General features: G+C 40.1%; 4 protein-coding genes across 4 annotated transcripts; 3 read left to right on the top strand and 1 right to left on the bottom strand.

The window, feature by feature from the left end:
• Nucleotides 1–949: 949 nt before the first annotated feature.
• LOC115961231 lies at nucleotides 950–9294 on the top strand. Its single transcript, XM_031080244.1, has 3 exons — nucleotides 950–1379; nucleotides 5196–6605; nucleotides 7221–9294. Exons 1-3 carry the CDS (start codon nucleotides 950–952, stop codon nucleotides 8309–8311), a joined length of 2931 nt encoding a protein of 976 aa, XP_030936104.1. The 3' UTR covers nucleotides 8312–9294.
• On the top strand, nucleotides 8501–9253 carry LOC115961232. Its single transcript, XM_031080245.1, has one exon. The coding sequence runs from the start codon at nucleotides 8501–8503 to the stop codon at nucleotides 9251–9253; it is 753 nt and encodes a 250-aa protein (XP_030936105.1).
• Nucleotides 9295–9337: 43 nt separating the features above from the next.
• On the bottom strand, nucleotides 9338–11057 carry LOC115960434 (UDP-glycosyltransferase 88A1-like). Its single transcript, XM_031079341.1, has one exon. It carries the CDS (start codon nucleotides 10865–10867, stop codon nucleotides 9446–9448), a length of 1422 nt encoding a protein of 473 aa, XP_030935201.1. The 5' UTR covers nucleotides 10868–11057; the 3' UTR covers nucleotides 9338–9445.
• Nucleotides 11058–12295: 1238 nt separating this feature from the next.
• Nucleotides 12296–12991, top strand: LOC115961233. Its single transcript, XM_031080246.1, has one exon. The coding sequence runs from the start codon at nucleotides 12296–12298 to the stop codon at nucleotides 12989–12991; it is 696 nt and encodes a 231-aa protein (XP_030936106.1).
• Nucleotides 12992–19380: the final 6389 nt, after the last annotated feature.

Raw genomic sequence — 19380 nt, forward strand, 5'->3', positions numbered from 1 at the left:
CCTCTACTTTTGTGTCAGTAGATCTACTTAGTGAAAATTTAGTGAAGTGTGAGGCCATAACTTTGTTTAGACTTTGTTATTTTCTCTTACTCTGCCTATTTGTCTCAAAGATTTTCTTGTCCTTAGTGCTTTCATTGTGTCTTTGTCCTTAGTGTTTTCCTTGTCCATCATGGACTTGGATTTCATTAAGAGATTACAACACATCAATTTAACATCTGAGTAGGGAGAGGTTATTACAATTCATTCAAATCACCATGAAAAGATTCTAGAGGAGTGCAACCTCAATCTTATTGGCCGTTTCTTTACAGCAAAACCCATTAATCTTCGTGCGGCAAAGAACCTTTTAAGGTCTGTTTGGATGTTTGGTCAGGATTTGAAGATTACTAATGTTGGAGATAGGCTTATTCAATTTAAGTTTGCTATGGAAAGCCAATTATTATGGGTTGTCAACAATGGGCCATGGAGTTTTGATAATCACATACTGCTTCTTAGACACTGGGAAAAAGGGATGACGGCATTTTCAGTCCAGTTTCTGCACATCCCTATATGGGTTCAGGTATGGGGACTACCTTTTGATTTAATTAATGTAAAGGCAGGTAGGGATATTGGTAGCAGTATTGGTCGTGTTGTTGACATAGACTGTAAAGCTATTTCATCTGAACAAGTCCATTTTCTTCGAATACGAGTTGAGATGCCAATAGATAAACCTATTCGAAGAGGGGCTCCTGTTATTAGCCCAGAGGGGGATAGAGTATGGGTAGCTTTTCAGTATGAACGTCTTCTTGGACTCTATTTCAATTGTAGTTTTTTAGGGCATGAAGCAAAGGTTTGTACCGTGTCTAGAATTGGTGAGCGCAAGGAAAGTCCATATGGTGATTGGCTGAGAGCTAATTTTCGTTAGCAGAAGGAAGTAAGGGGACGAAGGACACCTAGCCCACCCAGGAGGAACATGGAGGAGCATATTCGCCGGGATAAAAATCCGCCACAATCAAATTCAAAACCTGGAGTTTTACACGGCAATTCTTTAACTGCTACTACAGTTATTGAACCTGGGACCTCTAACGGTAATTCTTCAACTGCTGTCACGATTACAGAAATTGTGGATAAAAAACTTGCTATTATTCCGAGACTGGATGGGTATGATTCTCAGCTTCCGTGTACTTCAGAGATTAATGAAAGAAATCCTGAAATCATGGTACACACTGATGTTATTGGGATAAAGCAAAATACCGAAAAAATTTATGACAGTTGGATCAGCATACCAATTATGTATGAGGAAAATTTGGTGGATAATACTTTGCCTATTTCAAGTAAACCTCTACCTGACTTGGTGATAAGTTCTTTGTCACATGACCAAGCACGTGGAACAAACAAAATAGGTAAGTGGAGAAAAATAAAAAACCTAAAGGCCACATCCCAAATTAAAACACAACATGCTTCTAATAAAGTGGGACAAAAGAGAGGAACCAGCACGATAGTGAAGTCTAGTTAGATTCATGGTGGTCAAAAACGTTCAAGGGTCCTTGCTGTTGAGGATTCTAATTGCAAAACGGCAAAGGTTGTCATCCAGCCCCGCCAAGCACAATGAATATCTTAAGTTGAAACTGTCGGGGGCTTGGGAACCTCTGTGTAGGAACTGTTCTCTCTAATCTGGTGAGGGAAAAAGCTCCCAAAATTTTGTTTCTTATGGAGACAAAACAAACGGTAAAGGAGATGAGGAAAATTCAGGCTGACTTACACTATCATTCAATTCTTGCAATCTGATAAGATGATGTTCTTCTTTTGTTCTTTTATTACACGTGGTAAAACACTAGTTTCCGTGCCACGCCATGGTCATTGGTCAAGGTCAAACTCAACTCATTGCTGCTTCCACGACCCAACGAGTTTGGTTAATGCAACACCACACAACCCACCCTCTTTCCTGTAGCTTTGGCTTCATCTTTCATAGCAAGTTTTCGTTGTCTTCTTAGTACAAGTAGGCATAACTAGAAGAAGAGAATTCAAATTCCGCTGTTTCAAGTACATTTTGTTAGCCCAAACAATTTGTAATAAAATGGTCATAACTTCCTTTGGAAAACCCCAAATGGCACGCCTACGTTGAAAACTAAAGGCATAAGCATTCACATTGGGTGTTGAATATGCCATATGTTGGTAATATTTAACATCAATGCCTCAAAATCCCCCATTACCCAGTCTTGCAACGTCTTACAATTGCAAAAAAAATTTGCAATTGTGCTACAGTGCTATCCTATTTTTATGATGGCATTGTAGCAACTAGTGATGGTGGGTGGGTATTTTTAATTATTTTTTTATGAAGAGGAAGAGAGAGAAAGAGTTGGTGAAATTAATATTTTAATGAATAGATGAGGTAAATAAAAAATGGAATGTTGGGTGTATTGTAAAATGGTATAGTATAATTGATAAAGTAGTTTTTGAGATGGTAAAATAAAATAGTTTGAAGATTCTAGATGTGAATGTTTAAAGCTTGCCAATGGTATATGGTTTGTTAGCTAATTAGTTTTAAGAAATTTCATAATTAATTTTGAAATTCTAAGCTCGCCTCCTACCTTCCCCCACTTACCATTCTCAAGGGAAAATATTGCTCCCCAAATTAATTTTGGAATTAACTCTAGGAGCAATATTTCATTACCTCGAATAAATAGTGGATCAACACATACAAACAAACAAAAAACTATCGAAGTACTAATGAATTATTACTCCATCTTTAGAACTAACAATCATTTTTCTACTCCTCAACCAAAAACCACGAGGAAAAACTTATATATCTTCTATCCTCCAACCAAATGAAGCCTAAGATAAGAATGCTTACCACTCTAAGAAATCCAACAAAGAAATAGAGACCAAAAAACTTGCCACCTATTGGAATCTACAAACAATAAGAGTTTAACATAAAAAATAAAAACATTATTTCTTAAAAGGCCAAATGCTAAAAATAACACTCTCAGTTCCCTTTAATTTTCATCCATATGTGAGTTAAGATCTATATAGGAATAGGAGGAGTTAACTTAACCCTCTAAGCATGAGTAGTTACAACTTACATTTCCAAGACCAAAATATTTAATAAAAGGAAAAAACTTGACCAATTATTCAAAACAGAAGTGTCAAGACTCAAGACCCCAAGACTTATAAGTTGGAAAAGACAATTCCACTCCGTTTATTTCATTGGAAAACTTTGTGTAAAAATAGTTTTCCATATTTTTCAGTATTTGGTATGATCAGAAAAAATGAATCAATGGAAAACTATTTTTATTCTATGAATTATTTTTAGAGGTTTTTTTCTACTATTTTTTTTTTTAAACAATTCTATTTTACATCAAGCTAAATAAGGGAATTTAAGAGATTTTTTTCAACTCATTTAAGGTTAATACCCAACATAACAAAATGAGATAGTTTTATAGAAATTTTTTTTTTTTTTTGAAAAATGACTGACATTTTCTAGAAAACATCATCGCGGAAACATACAGAACGTTCAGAAAGCAAGTAGACACAACTAGAAGAGAATTCAATATCCTTTGTTTTCCAAGTACATTTTGATTTTACCCAAATGAGTTTGAAATAAATGATCATAGCTCCCTCTAGAATTCTCCAATTTGTACAATATTTGATGCGTTAGAAACTAGAGATACAAAACATGCCAATGGTATATGGTTGGTTTCCTAGTTAATTACTTTTAGGTAATATTCCAAAATGAAATTTAAAGTTAATGAAACACTAATGTGATGGTGCGAATGATTGTATTGACTCGCATGGCTTTAAATAATCTTCTGTGCTATATTGTTATTCATGTGGTTGTAGCAAGGCCGTCAGATCCGAACCAGTCCGAACAATCCGACTGAGTTAATCAGAAATCGAACTAAAATTCGTTTTTTTAAACATATGGAGATCATGGATCAGATCTAGAGATAAAAGATCAGGTTGCAGAGCTTTTGGGCGAAGTTGACGTAGTTGGGTGTGAATAATAGATTAGTTTTTTTTTTTTTTTTTTTTTGAAAACTGAATAATAGATTAGTTAAAATACGATGAGGTTGCTGAGTTTTAGTCTTTTTATTAGAGATGGAAATAAGGGAAAGTTCATTCTAAAATTATCGGCGGGAAAAATATATGTTTACCCCATATATAGATAACCTGTGCAATCTTATGGCTTGATTTTGGATTTAACAAGCTCTTCTCTCAACCATGCGTAAAGTTTAAACTCATACTTGTCACGCCTAAGGCTGCGTTTGAATCGGCTTCAAACCAATTTCAGAAATCAATTTCTGGCAAATGCATGCGTTTGGCTGTCACAGAAAACATTATTTTCCGGAAAATGATTTCCTGTTGACCGAAATTTTCAGTTTGACCACGGAAATGAATTTCTGCCTTCATTTTCACTTCAAAGGATTTCCGGAAAAAGAGAGAGAGAGAGAGAGAGCGCGCGCGAGAGGAGAAGACCAGTCCGAGCTCCAATCTGGGCCGATCTCCAGTCCGAGCTCCAGTCCACGCGCGCGAGAGGATAAGACCAGTCCGATGGCGCGATCTTGCGAAGTTTCGTTCGCGAGATCGCGCCGGATCGAGATCGCGATCTCACGAAGCGTCGACCGCGATCTCGCGAACGCGAGATCGCGCCGTCGCAAGATCGCGACGTTGATCACGATCTCGCCTTCGCGCGATCTCGCCTTCACGCAATCTCGCCTTCGCGAGATCGCGATCTCGCAAACGCGATCGGGTTTTCTGGATTTGTGTTTTCTGGGTTGTGGCTTGTGTCTGAATTTGTGTTTTCCTTTCTTCTTTTCCAAACACTAGAAAATATTTTCCGGAAAATTTTTTGAAATATAACCAAACACACAGAAATATTTTCCTTTTCCAGAAATTAGCATTTCCGAAAAATATATATTTTCCAGAAAACGTTTTACGGCAACCAAACACAACCTAAGCTCAACCCATTTGTCAACGAAACATAAGTTATATAAAGAAAATTGTGTTTACTAGCAAATATCTAGGCGTTGCAAGTGGCAGACAGCCACTAAAAATTCAAACGTTAAAAAAAATTATTAAAAAAAAAAAAAGAAAAATAGTGGGACCAATAATTTATAATTTCTTGTAATTGTAAATAACATAGCTTTAATTAATCATTGTACAAGGATTCGTATTCACCGTATATTGCTAATCATGTGCGGGTGCAATTGTGGTAAAAGACAACATTCAAGTTCAACACTTAGTAATATTACGGGCAAAAGATCCCTCTGTCGTGTTTATAGCCGAGACATGGGCAGATGAAGCAAGGCTAGATCGTACACTTAGTAATATTAATTTTGATCAGAAGTGGGTGGTACCAAGAACTACTAGAGGGGGTGGTTTGGTTCTGTTTTGGAGAAATTCTGTGAACTTGACTGTAGTAGGTTCCCACAAGTATTACATTTATGCTATTATAAATAAAAATGGTAATGATGAGTGGAGGTTCACAGGCTTTTATGGTGAACCAGATTCCTCGAGAAGGAATGAAGCTTGGGCAAAGCTTAGAAGTCTGAACAATAGTCAAAATATTCCTTGGTTGTGTGCTGGCGACTACAACGAAATAATCAGACAAGAAGAAAAGATTGGTGGAGCTTTAAGAAGCTTCCATCAGATGCAACGTTTCAGAGACGTGATTGATGAGTGTGGCCTTATGGATATGGGTTTTGTGGGTCCTTCGTACACGTGGAGTAAACATTTTGATTCTGGCCAGTCTATTTGGGAGCGATTAGACCGGGGTTTGGCTACGAACAGTTGGTTTTTATCATTCCCAGGTACAAAAATTCACCACCTTCATTGTTACTCTTCGGATCATTTACCTTTATTTATTAACCTATCTGGTTTGGAGCTCCCTGTAAAAAGGAAAGTTTTTCGATTCGAAGAAATGTGGCTGTCAGATGAGAGATGTGGGGAAACTGTTGAAGCTGCCTGGACAAGTACTGAAGGTTCGGATCCTAGTAGTGCAATTCTAAAGAAGGTAGCTAAGTGTGAACAGGACTTAACTTGGTGGAATAGTAATTGCTTTGGAAATGTTAGAAGGACTTTGGTAGACAAGAATAAATTGCTGGCTGCTGCAAAATTGGAAGCGATGAGAACTGGAAACAATTCTACTGTTCGCCTATTAAAAGCCGAGGTTAATGTATTGATCGATAGAGAATCTAGATTGTGGAGCCAAAGATCTAGAGTTTTGTGGTTGAGTAAAGGAGATAGCAATACAAAATTTTTCCACAGTAAAGCCACCAAGAGATTTCGAAAAAATTCAATCTTAGGCATTCGAGATCCATCTGGGAGGTGGCTGAACCAGGCAGAGGATATTGGCCAGGCCTTTATCAACTATTACACCGATCTCTTCTCTTCCTCAAATTCGACTAGCCAAGGTGGGACTCTAGAAAAAATTCCCACGGTAGTAACAGAAGATATGAATGCTGATCTGAGGGGAATCTTTCATGAGTGGGAAATCTTGGATGCTATTAAACAAATGGCGCCATTAAAAGCCCCTGGCCCAGACGGAATGCCTCCGTTGTTCTACCAACACTTTTGGCCTGTGGTGGACAAGGACGTGACTAGCTCAGTGCTCATGTGGTTGAACTCAGGTATCTTACCATCCCCTATTAACCATACTTTCATTACTCTTATTCCTAAGGTTGATAGTCCTGAATTGGTAACTGAATTTCGCCCCATAAGTTTGTGCAATGTTTTGTACAAAATTTTTTCAAAAGTCTTAGCAAATAGACTGAAAAAATTTCTGCCCAACCTTATTACTGAGCACCAGTCAGCATTTGCTAAGAATCGGCTTATTACAGACAACATCCTTGTTGCCTTTGAAACATTGCATTGCATGAAAAATCAAAACTCTGGTAAACTGGGCTATATGGCCCTCAAGTTAGACATGAGTAAGGCCTACGACAGGGTTGAGTGGACTTACTTGGAAAATCTTATGATGAAAATGGGGTTCTGTGCAAAATGGATTTCTCTCATTATGGCTTGTGTGAGTTATGTTACTTACTCATTATTGATTAATGGAGAACCTAAAGGTCTTATTACTCCGTCTAGAGGGATTAGGCAAGGAGACCCCCTTTCCCCCTTTCTTTTTCTCCTATGTACGGAAGGATTGCACGGTTTGATTGAAGATGCAGCTAGAGTGGGAGACCTTAGGGGCTTCTCTCTTTGCAAAAGAGGTCCTAAACTAACACATCTGTTTTTTGCAGATGATAGTTTGTTATTCTGTAGAGCCAACTTGGTTGAATGTAGTAATATTCTAAAGCTCCTTGGGGTGTATGAGCAATCATCAGGCCAGAAGATCAATAAGGAAAAAACAGCACTTTTCTTTAGTAAATCCACCCCACAAGCAACTAAAGACTCTATCAAAAGACTTTTAGGTGTTCAAGAGATCATGTTCTATGAGAAATACCTTGGGCTTCCTTCTTTGGTTGGAAGAGGTAAGAAGGCTAGTTTCAATTACATTAAGGAGCGAGTGTGGAGAAAGTTACAAGGGTGGGAAGGAAAGTTATTGTCTCAAGCCGAGCGGGAAGTTCTAATCAAGGCCGTAATCCAAGCCATTCCGTCCTATGCTATGGGGTGTTTCAAGCTCCCTTTGGGCCTTTGTCATGAGATTGAAGCTATGGTCAAGAAGTTTTGGTGGGGTCAAAGAGGAGATAGAAGGAAAATCCATTGGTTGCGATGGGATGATCTTACCAAATCAAAGCTGGTTGGTGGATTGGGTTTTAGAGATCTAATTCACTTTAATGATGCTCTTTTGGCGAAGCAAGCGTGGAGACTGATGAACAATAGGGAATCACTTTTCTATAAGGTCTTTAAGGCTAAATTCTTTCCCCATTGCTCCATTCTTGATGCTCAAGAGTCACCTTCGGGTTCCTATGCTTGGAAAAGCATTCTTAGAGGTAGGGATATCATCCTAGAGGGAGCGTGTTGGAGGGTTGGTAATGGCAGTTCTATAAAGATTTGGCAGCACCACTGGCTGCCAATAAAACATCCAACTAGAATTTCCTCCCCAGTTCTGGAGTCTATGGAGGAAGCTACTGTGGACTGCCTGATTAATGCAGAATCTAGAAGCTGGAATGATGAGATGATTGACGGTATTTTTATTCCACAGGAGGCGGAGCTTATTAAAAAGATCCCCCTATCCCGGTTTGAAGCGAATGACTCTATTTTCTGGCCTTTGTCTCCAAATGGACAGTACTCATGCAAGCTGGGGTATCGATTTCTGAAAGAGGAGATGGAGTTCAGCTGGCTTGAAGAACCTCCAGATTATGAGAAAGGCTTGTGGAAGGCAATCTGATCTCTTGAGTCCCCAAACAAGGTAAAACATTTGATTTGGAGAGCTTGCAAAAATTCTCTCCCAACCAAAGGGAATTTAGTACGTCGGCACATCATTACTGACCAATCATGTGATAGATGTTCAGGGGGATGTGAAGATATTCTACATGCAGTATGGAGTTGTACAAAACTTGATGTGGTTTGGGGAGCAATGGACTTGTGGAGGTTTCGGGCTCAGTCTACCTTTCAAAACTTTGGTGAGTTAATGGCTTCGGTTATTAAAAATGATAAATCTCCTGAGCTATTTGCTATGTTTGTTTGGTCCATTTGGACACAACGGAACCAACTAAGGACCCAGCAACCTTGTTGTTCCACATCCCATTTGGCTCAATCTGCCAATGATAGGTTCCTGGAGTTCAAGGCAGTCCAACCAGCAACTCTTCCTAGTCAGAGACAACAGCAAGTTACTTGGTCTCCCCCTGCACCTAATGCCTTCAAGATTAACTATGATGGAGCAATCTTTGCCGATACTAACAGATCAGGTATTGGTGTAGTTATTCGTAATGGTGACGGTCTTGTGATTGCTTCGTTGGTGCAACCGCTGAACCAAGCTTTCAAAGCAGTGGAGATTGAAGCGCTGGCTGCATCTCGTGCTCTTGAGTTGGCTGCTGACATTGGCCTTGACAATGTAATCTTGGAAGGGGATTCTAAAGTGGTGACACAAGCACTGGAAACAGAGGATGTGGGCTGGGCTGTTTATGGTTTGCTGATTAGAGATGCTTGTACCTTAGCTAGGAATTTTTCAGAAGTGTCTTACTCTCATACAAAGAGAGAGGGCAACAAAGTTGCGCACGGTTTGGCTAAGTTAGCTGCAAATTTAGCAGATTGTGTAATTTGGATGGAAGAAGTTTCACCATCTATTTCATTTTTTGTACAGGCTGATTTGGCCCCCCATTTCCAGTGAAATTTGAAGTCTTCTTTCTCAAAAAAAAAAAAAAAAAAAAAGTTCAACAAACCTGGACCATTCCAAAAGAAAGAAATAGAAAAAAGATTAAAAAAATTATGTGCTTTTTTTCCTTGTTCTTTTATTACACGCGGTAAAAGGCTAGATCAAGTGCCACGATATGAACGAGGTTGGATTTGAACTCACTGTCTGTCACTTCCACGACTCAACGAGTTTGGTCAGTGCCACACGAGATGACCCGCCCTCACTCAGTGCTGCCTTAGCTCCATCTTTCATGGCAAGTGTTCGTTCCCTTATCCAGTTACCACTTTCCGAGTCCATCAACTCTCTAACTCGCTTCTCCACCTCTGTTGCACTCACAAACCCATCCTCTGACTCCTTCATCGACAAAGCAATCTTCACATCTTCCACCAACACCACCCTGTTGAACCTTTGCTCTGCGTAAAGAGGCCACGCCACCATTGGCACGCCCGCACACACAGCTTCCAACACCGAGTTCCACCCACAATGAGTCACAAACCCACCCACCGAGCCGTGATTCAACACAGCCAGTTGTGGTGCCCATGACTTCACTACTAACCCTCTCTCTTTGGTACGGTCCAAAAAACCTTCTGGAAGCAAAGAATCTAAATCTGGGTCAGGTTGAGCTGACACAGCCAAGCCATGTTTCTCACTCGGTGGATTTCTTACCACCCATAAGAACCTTTGGTGACTCTTTTCCAATCCTAAAGCTATCTCCTTTAGTTGTTCTATAGAGAACAAACCCAAGCTTCCAAAGCATAAAAACACAACACTTTGACTCGGTTGCGAGTCAAGCCAGGACAAACACTCGGGCACGGCTTCACCTTCATTTTGAGTCCCACTTCTTTCGTTGTTTTTTGCTATCAATGGTCCTATGCAGTAAACAGGTGGGGTTGGACCGTCTGGTACGCATAGCCCCTCTGATAGTGCTTGAATAGCTTTTGGTTCCAATGATTCAAAGGTGTTGGTAATTATTCCTGCAGACTTAGCCATGGCGATTGAGCTGTCTAAAAAGAACCCGTAGGCCTTATCGTTACGGTCAAGTAATGGTTTTGGCATATCTGAAGATGGTATTGGGGATACTCCAGGAACGATAAGGAGGGTGTTAAGGTCTTTCAAACTTTTTGTGGTGTTTTTGTGAATGGTGGGGTGGTATAGAAAATAATTTAGAGCAGCAGCGCCTGAAGTGAAAAAGAAATAGCCAGGGAGGTTGAGATTGGAAGCAACAGAGAGAGCATAGGAGCAAAAGTAGTCCATGATGAGAGCTTTGACGTTGTGGGTTTTGGAGATAGATAGGAGAGATTGGTGGACATTGGGATTGTTGAGGCGAATGAGTTCAAAGGTGAGAGTTTCATGGTGAGGAGAAGTGGTGGGAGGGAGAGTAACACTGGGCAGATTGTGAAAAGTGATGGAAGGAGTGGTGGAAGAGACAGAGGCTATGTATGGAGCTGTGGAACCAGCGTTGTAAGGTGCAGGGGCGATGAGTATGTGAATGGTGAGTGAAGGGTGGTGTGTGAGTATTAGTTTGCCTAGCTCTACCATGGAAATCAAGTGGCCTATGGCTGGTGTTGGGTACAGAACTATCGCTTCCATGGCTGATTGAGTATTGTGTGTGTGTGTGTGTGTCTATTCAATTTAAAAGATAAGATTGGTGTCCTTTGAAGCTTTACTATTGGCACTGCGACTTCAAGATGTCAAAGTTTGTACGCTTGTGGGAAGGTATATGCACGTTGGTATCTATTCATGGATCCATGAAATCAATGAAGTCCTTTTTTTTCTTTTTCTTTTTTGTCGTCGAGCGAGCATGGATCCATTCATTTATAATAGGTATAAGTTGATTTGGTCAAAATTATTTTTAAATTAATTTATTTTTACTATAATTTATAAGTTATATGGTACTCTTTAATAATATTTATATGTTTTATTGGATTATTTCAACTTATTTTTATTTTAAAAAATAAATAAATAACGAATTTCAAACCGACGCTATGTCTATCCTTAGTATATGGTTGAGAATGATTTAAGTTTCTTTTCAATGGCATTTACTATACTTGATTGGACAGGGCCAGCTGCTCATGATTGACAGTTGTGACTTGTGACTAGACAAAAGCAAATTTTAATTTTAATAACTATAATAAGAGCGTCGGGACAAAGGTTGCACAATTAAAGTTGTGCACGAATATTTTCTGAATTATGCTGGCACCATGTAATTAGGCATAATTATATGGTATGTCTCTACAATGGCCCATTGACACATTATGATCCATTGACCCATTGTTTCAAATTATAACTTATTATATGATAAATGGTGATACAAAATTATATCTAATTATATAATACAAGCATAATTCATATTTTCTACCAAAAAAAAAAGGTTGCCCTTGATTGTGTTTGTAACGTCAGATATGAAGTCAGCAGTAGCTCTTTTACGTACAATAATTCCAACAAAAAGGGAAAATGTTAGAAAACAAATGAACAACTTCTTTACGCAACTGATTGTGGTTGGTGTAAAAAAAACATAGTGGATTTCTATAATCATTGCTCTTATAGTACACATTTGGTTTGTTAAGTTTTTTTTTTTTTTTTTCTTTAACAGTTGTTACGGTGTCAATTTGGTTTATTTAATTGGCACTGTAACTACAGTATTTTGATTTCAACCTCTATACTGTTGCTAATTTTTTTCCTTCTTTTTCTTTTATTTTTCTTTTCCCCGCTGCTTTTTTTTGGGCGTAATATCGTCTTGTCCACTTTATATATATATATATATATATATATATATATATAAAACAGTTAGTTAACACAATAAATTTTCATAATCTTTTTGTAATTGTTTATGTTAATTTCTTATAGGTTAAAATAAAATATCAAGAACCTGAAGTTTCTCTGACCTAGCTCTGGCGGCGCTAGAACTGGGTTTGTAGAACACTGTTTCCTACTTTGTAGGAATTTTGTTCCCTTGCGTATTCTTACGTTAGGGCCTATAGTCTTCATTGCTTCTGTACCGTGTGTAGTTACGCTGTTATGGAGAATCTAGAGGAGGCATGGATGCGATTATCTTTGTCTGAACATGAAGGCGAGGTATTCAACTTTGAAAGCCAAGCATGTAGGAAAGAGTATACGTTGGCGGCTAAGTTTTTCACGAAGCGTGCCCTAAATATTGAAGCTGTTGCGCGTACTCTGAAGCCTTTATGGAGGACTAAACAAGACTTTGAGATTCAAGACATGGGCAATCATATTTTGTTGTTTGTCTTTGAGAACGAACTTGATGCCAACCGAGTTTTGCTGGGAGAACCTTGGAGCTTTGATAAGTATTTAGTTGTGCTGCGTAGGTATGAGGATGATAGCTCTCTCCAGAGGCTCCATTTTGATACGGCGAAGTTTTGGGTTCAGGTACATGGCTTACCGGTTCGACGTATGGTCACAGAGACGGCAGAGAATCTCTGTAAATCTGTGGGAAGGGTGATTCACTCCAATGATAGTTCTGAAATAGAATGCGGTGATTTTATGCGAATAAGGGTGGAGGTAGATGTTCACAGGCCATTGTGTAGAGGAAGAAGAGTTCGCTTCAATCCGGATAGGGAGGGTTGGGTGTCGTTTCGGTATGAACGGCTACCGATTTTTTGTCATTGGTGTGGGGTTTTGAACCATGACTCTAAGGAGTGCGATTTGTGGATTCAAAGTAAGGGTGAGTTACACAGGAGTATGGATCATGGTTGAGGGCTGATTCTACAAGTTTGCTTCGGAAAAAGGTAGTAAGGGTATCCGGTATGGGGGCTCCTAATGCAACTTCAAGTCATGGGCAGTCAGTGATGGAGAAGCCAAGCATGAACACGGATATTGAAGGGCCTAATACGGTTGAGGTGCAGCAAGGAGAGCAAAGGGTGGCTGAGACAAATGTGGACAATGTGAGTGTATCAGGGATGGTGTTTCCAACCAAAGGTGCATTATCAAATGTTTTGGGTAATGAGGAGGTTTTTCAAACTCATCTTAAGGAAATTGATATGGAATTGGAGGGGCTTAATGATAAGGTACTGCATGAGGGTGGGGCCGAATGTGATGAGGTACGACAAATGGTGGAGGAGTCAAATGTGGTGGAAACTAATTCAGGTGTGTTGGAGCCTCCTGTCCAACATGATATTAACGTCTCTAAGGCAGGTTCTCAGTTGAATAAGTTGGATGGTTGTCAGTCAATTCACACATGTTGGGAGAAACAGGACCGGGATGTGACAGAGACAGTTTCAATGGAATTGGGCCAGCCTAATAGTGATCTTGGGCCGAAGACTAGAACTTGGAAAAGGTTTCAGATCCAGGCCAAGTCTGTGAGCACAGTGGGTTCAAAAGAAGTGGAGGTGGGCAATAAACGCAAGCATAAGGAAAAAATTAATTTAAATGAGTGCTCAGAGAGCCCTGAGTTGAAGAAAAGGAAGGAAGATGATGAAGTTCTTGTAGTGAGTGATCTATTGCAAAATGAATTTGGATCGGCGGTGGCTGCAAGGCAGCACCGCCGGAAGCAATGAGTACTCTTAGTTGGAACTGTCGGGGGCTTGGGAACCACCGCACAGTTCAGGCTCTGCGAAGTACCGTGGAGAAAGAAGTTCCCATCTTAGTTTTCCTCATGGAGACTAAGATTCCAAGAAAACAACAACATAAGATGAAGGAAATTCAGAATTCCATTGGCTTTACTCAAGGCTTAATTGTTCCTAGTGAAGGTCGGAGTGGGGGTTTAGCCCTTCTTTGGAAACCTGAAACTTTTGTTAATATCAGGGGCTATTCGAAGTGGTTTATTGATGCTGAGGTCGTCTGTGGTAATGTGCAAGGGAGTTGGCGCTTCATAGGTTTTTATGGTCAGCCAGATACTAGTAAAAGGGAAGAAACTTGGCAAATTCTGGAAGCATTTGGTCACAGTAATGTATTACCTTGGCTTTGTATTGGTGATTATAATGAGATCCTCAGTAACTCTGAAAAATTGGGAGGGCAACTTAGACCGGCGAGACAGATGGACAGATTTCGGGAAATAATGGATTTATGTCAATTTAGGGATTTGGGATACACAGGGGCAAGATATACTTGGTCAAGACACTTTGAGAATGGAGATAGTGTGTGGGCTCGGTTGGATCGTGCACTAGCAAATGAGGAATGGATGAGGAAGTTTGCTAATGCCAGAGTGGTCCATATATCAACCATAGAGTCTGATCATTGCATGCTTTGCCTCCAGTGGGGTCATGACACCAGGAACCGAATGAACACAAGGAAGTTGTTTAGATTTGAAGCCATGTGGCTTCGTGATCCTCGTTGCCCAGAGGTGGTTAGTGATGCTTGGGAGCGTGGACTTTCACTCTCTTTGGGTTTTCCAATTCACAATTGCTTACATTCTTGTAGGGAGGCTTTGAAACGATGGAATAAGCTTGAGTTTGGCCATGTGGGGCGCCGTATTTCAGCCTTACAAGCCCATTTGCAACGGTTAGAGCAACAACCCGAGCTCCATGGTGAGGAAATTCGAAGTGTAAGGAAGGAGTTGGGCTCATGGTTAGACACTGAGGAGGTCATGTGGCAGCAGCGCTCTAGAAATATGTATTTAGTGGCTGGTGATCGAAATACACGGTTTTTTCATGTCAAAGCTTCCAATAGAAATCAGAAAAATATGATTGAGGGCATAGAGGACAGTTCGGGTACCTGGCAGGAAACTCCAGAGGCAATTGAGCAGATTGTCACAGATTATTTCTCGATGTTATTCACCACTTCCAACCCGTCTGATATTGGGAGAGTAGTTGACACGGTGCAGGCCGTGGTTTCTGAGCCTATGAATAATTTGCTTGGCCGAGATTTTCAAGCAATGGAGGTGCAACAAGTGCTAAGTCAGATGCATCCTACAACAGCTCCTGGCCCTGATGGTATGCCCCCTCTCTTTTATCAAAAATTCTGGACTCTTTCTGGTGATTGTGTCACACATGCAGTTTTGGATTTTTTGAATCATGGGATAACCCCACCGAATTTTAATGATACCCATATTGTTCTTATCCCTAAAGTTAAAAACCCCCGTAAAATCACTAAGTATCGGCCTATAAGTCTTTGTAATGTCATTTATAAACTTGCTTCTAAGACTGTGGCCAATAGGCTTAAGACTGTTTTGTCTAGCATAGTCAGTGAAAACCAAAGTGCTTTCACTAAGGGTCGATTCATAACCGATAATATTCTTGTGGCATATGAAACTATGCACCATATTATCCAGAAAAGGACTGGAAAGATTGGGGAGATGGCTTTGAAACTTGACATGAGTAAGGTGTACGATAGGGTAGAATGGGCTTGTTTGAAGGGTATTATGGAAAAGCTTGGCATCCATAGGAGAATGGTGGAGGTTGTTATGAGATGTGTATGCATTGTTACTTATTCTATTCGGATTAATGGGCAACCTAAAGGGCGTATTATTCCTTCAAGGGGTTTACGTCAAGGGGACCCTCTTTCTCCTTATCTATTTTTACTTTGTACAGAAGGCTTATCTGGTTTACTTAGACAACAGGTAGAAAGTGGAAGTATCAAAGGAGTAGCTGTTTGTCGTGGTGCTCCTCGTATTTCTCACTTGTTTTTTGCAGATGATAGCCTGATCTTTTGCCAAGCTACTTTGGAGGAGTGTGCAATTTTGCAGCAGATCCTTTCAGTTTATGAATCAGTGTCAGGGCAACAACTGAATAGGAATAAAACTGCTTTATTTTTTAGCAGAAATACTCCAAGGCCAATTCAGGAGGAAATACAAAGGAGATTTGGGGCTCCAGTGATCCGGCAACATGAAAAATACTTGGGATTACCCTCTTTGGTGGGGCGATCTAAGAGGAATACCTTTAATGACCTCAAAGATAAGTTGGGGAATAAATTATCTGGCTGGAAAGAGAAGCTTCTATCGAGTGCAGGTAAAGAAATTCTGATTAAATCAGTGGCCCAAGCTATCCCAGCCTATACTATGAGTTGTTTTAAGCTCCCTGATGCTTTGTGTGATGAACTTGCTGGCATGGTGAGGCGATTTTGGTGGGGGCAGCAGGAAAACCAAAATAAATTGGCGTGGCTAAGTTGGGATAAGATGTGTGCTCCAAAAGAGGAAGGAGGTATGGGTTTTCGTGACTTGAAAGCTTTTAACATTGCTTTATTGGCCAAACAAGGGTGGCGGCTTCAGAATTGTCCAAACTCATTATTTCATCGAGTGTATAAAGCCAAGTACTTTCCACATGGAGATTTTTTGACTGCTTCGTTGGGGAGGCACCCATCCTACTCCTGGCGGAGTATTATGGAAGCCCAGAAGGTTGTTCAATTAGGATGTCGCTGGCAAATTGGTAATGGTAGTTCAGTCAGCTTGTGGAGAGATAAGTGGCTGCCTTCCCCGCCCTCACATAAACCTGCAACTGTTCCCCATTTTTTTCCTGATGATGCCTTAGTTTCTGCACTTATTTATACGGAGACAGCAACCTGGAAGTCTGATATAATCCATGAGGTGTTTCTTCCTTTTGATGCTGAAGCTATCCTCTCTATTCCTCTTAGTCCATCGCTGCCTGCAGATAGGCTGATTTAGGCTTATACTCCTGCTAGCCGGTTCACTGTGAGCAGTGCTTATCGTGTTGCTCGCCAAGCTAGGAATGATACAGAGCAGGGTGAGAGCTCAACGTCACAGCACATGGTGTCCTTTTGGAGGTGTATCTGGAAGTTAACTCTACCTAATAAAATTAAGAATTTTGCATGGCGTGCTTGTAGGAACATTTTGCCAACAAAGGCTAATTTGTTCTACCGGAAAGTAACCCAAGATGACATTTGTGATGAGTGTGGGGCAGCTGTGGAGTCTACGGCACATGTGCTTTGGCATTGTGATAAGGCTAAGGAGGTGTGGACAGTGGCGAATATCGATCTCGGTCCAGACGTGGGAGAGGTGCATGATTTTATTGATCTGGTTTGGTATGCTCGGAATGTGAAGCAGTGGTCGATCCAGGAGTTGGCTCGTCTATTTACTGTTGCCTGGGGTATTTGGTCCAATAGAAATGAAGTTCGAGTTGGTGGGGCTCGCAAGACGGCTTCTGGTATTGCTGGCTGGACGTTGGAGTTTTTAGAAGAGTTTCAAGTGGCAAATCATCGTATCAAGGTGAAGAATCCAGAGGTTGAGGTTGGCTGGGTTCTTCCTCAGCATTCGTGGCTCAAAGTTAATGTTGACGGAGCGGTTTTTGAGAGACAACGTGCTGTGGGCATCGGAGTCGTTATTAGGGATCACTTTGGGCTGGTGTACACTGCGCTGAGCATGAAGATTCACGCCCCCTTAGGTCCTCTGGAAGTTGAAGCCAAGGCGATGGAGGAAGGACTGAGGTTCGCTTGGGAACATGGTATCAGTTCCGCGATCTTTGAAGGTGACTCGTTGGTTGTTCATAACTCCCTCACAGGCTCTGTTACTCCTCCAACCAGTATCTACAATTTGATCTCAGGATCCTTGCTGCAAGCTACTCGTTTCAGAGATTGCTTGTTTTCTGTTGTGCCACGATGTGGTAATAAAGTAGCGCATGGGTTAGCCCAACACGCTAAGTCCTTATCGGATTCTTTCAGTTGGTTAGGAACTTGTCCTCCTTTTGTGGAGCAGTTAGTAGCTTCTGATGTAATGTTTTCTTTTTCTTAATAAATTGTCATAGTTCACATCAAAAAAAAATAAAAATAAAATAAAATAAAATAAAATATCATACTAAAATCATCCACAACTAAAATTAAAGGTATTATAAAAAAAGAAATGTTACATCCACAACATTTTTCCCAACACTTTCACAAAATTGTTCATTAAGCTCTTTTTTTTTTTTTTTTCCACAAACCACAGTACACCAGTTTTGTGTTGTTTTTGTCTTTTCTTTTAAATATTTGTGTATATACAGTTACACTGATTTAACAAATTTTTACAATATTTTCATAATTATTGACAATTTGCATTGTTCGTTAGCCTCTTTTTTTTCACAATACGCTAATTTTGCTTGTGCTTTTAAATATTATATGTGCATATACAATTACACTAACGCAACAAATTCTTACAATATTTTCATCATTATTGAGGTGTCAATTTTTTAAATGTCAAAATAAAATAATAAAATAAAAGACTGAGACCAATCACAACTAAAAATAAATGTCTTATGAAAATGTTATAACATCTTCTCCTTGTCACAATATTTTCACAATCGCAAGATCTCAGTTCCTTATAGATCAAAATAAAATAAAAAGAAATATTATGTTCACAACATTTTCACAATAATTTTGTAACAAATTTTATGTGGCAAGGTATTTTTAAAGGATAAAAAAGTGATATTAGTAGTTGTAAGGACTCGATTCGTAACGACCCCAAGATAATATTGGGCTCGTACGTAAAGAGAACCCAAACAATATCATTTGAAGAGCGTGGGTTTGAAAGGCTAGGTCTTGATCGCCGGACGGTAGTTCGAGTTGGCTCCGGTCAGTGAATCTCGTCCGAGGAGTCTAGGGAGCTCTATGCTCTTCTTATTCTCCTTGTTTCTAGGACACCATGGCTGGGAGGACGGGTTGTCCCCCCCCCCCCCCCCTTCTCACACTGCCTCTCTTATCCTTTTATACGGGCATTTATCCTCTTACCAGCGTCCACGTGTAAGCTCAATTTCCTAGGACTTAAGACTTGTCCTGTCAGCCCATACCTAGAATGGTTGGGGGTGGTTGTAAAAACTGAAGAGCATGACTCTGTCAGGTGCAGAGTATTGAATGGCAGTAATGGCAGCTTTCCCTTTGTCCTTGGTCGTTATACTATCCAGCGTCTCCTTTTCTATTGACATAGATATTTTAGATTTTTTCCCAAACTGTTCCTATACCGTTTTTGCCCTTTCTTCCAGGGGAACCTCGGATATGCCGAGGATAGAATCATCCTCGGCAATGTCTCAAGACTATTTGGACTTTTATTACACATCCTCGGCTATACCCTTCCTCGGCTCGGGCCTTGGGTCCCAATGTAAAAATGGGCCAGGGCCACAAATTATTGGGCCCCACAGTAGTGGATTCAATTTAAAACCAATAACAACTTGTCATTTATAATTTGTTCTAAAAATATTATGGATGTAGCATTTCTCTCAAATAGA

Source organism: Quercus lobata, chromosome 9 (genome assembly GCF_001633185.2).
Source record: "Quercus lobata isolate SW786 chromosome 9, ValleyOak3.0 Primary Assembly, whole genome shotgun sequence".
Lineage (NCBI taxonomy): Eukaryota > Viridiplantae > Streptophyta > Magnoliopsida > Fagales > Fagaceae > Quercus > Quercus lobata.

Excerpts from the sequence above, each read along its gene's own strand:
- LOC115961233 (XM_031080246.1), top strand. The coding sequence starts at position 12,296 with ATGGAGAATCTAGAGGAGGCATGGATGCGATTATCTTTGTCTGAACAT.
- LOC115960434 (XM_031079341.1), bottom strand. The coding sequence starts at position 10,867 with ATGGAAGCGATAGTTCTGTACCCAACACCAGCCATAGGCCACTTGATT.
- LOC115961232 (XM_031080245.1), top strand. The coding sequence starts at position 8,501 with ATGGACTTGTGGAGGTTTCGGGCTCAGTCTACCTTTCAAAACTTTGGT.
- LOC115961231 (XM_031080244.1), top strand. The coding sequence starts at position 950 with ATGGAGGAGCATATTCGCCGGGATAAAAATCCGCCACAATCAAATTCA. Across the intron at positions 1,380-5,195 it reads ACGTGGAACAAACAAAATAG|ACAACATTCAAGTTCAACAC; the intron begins GTAAGTGGAGAA and ends TTGTGGTAAAAG. Across the intron at positions 6,606-7,220 it reads GCTCATGTGGTTGAACTCAG|ATGATAGTTTGTTATTCTGT; the intron begins GTATCTTACCAT and ends TGTTTTTTGCAG.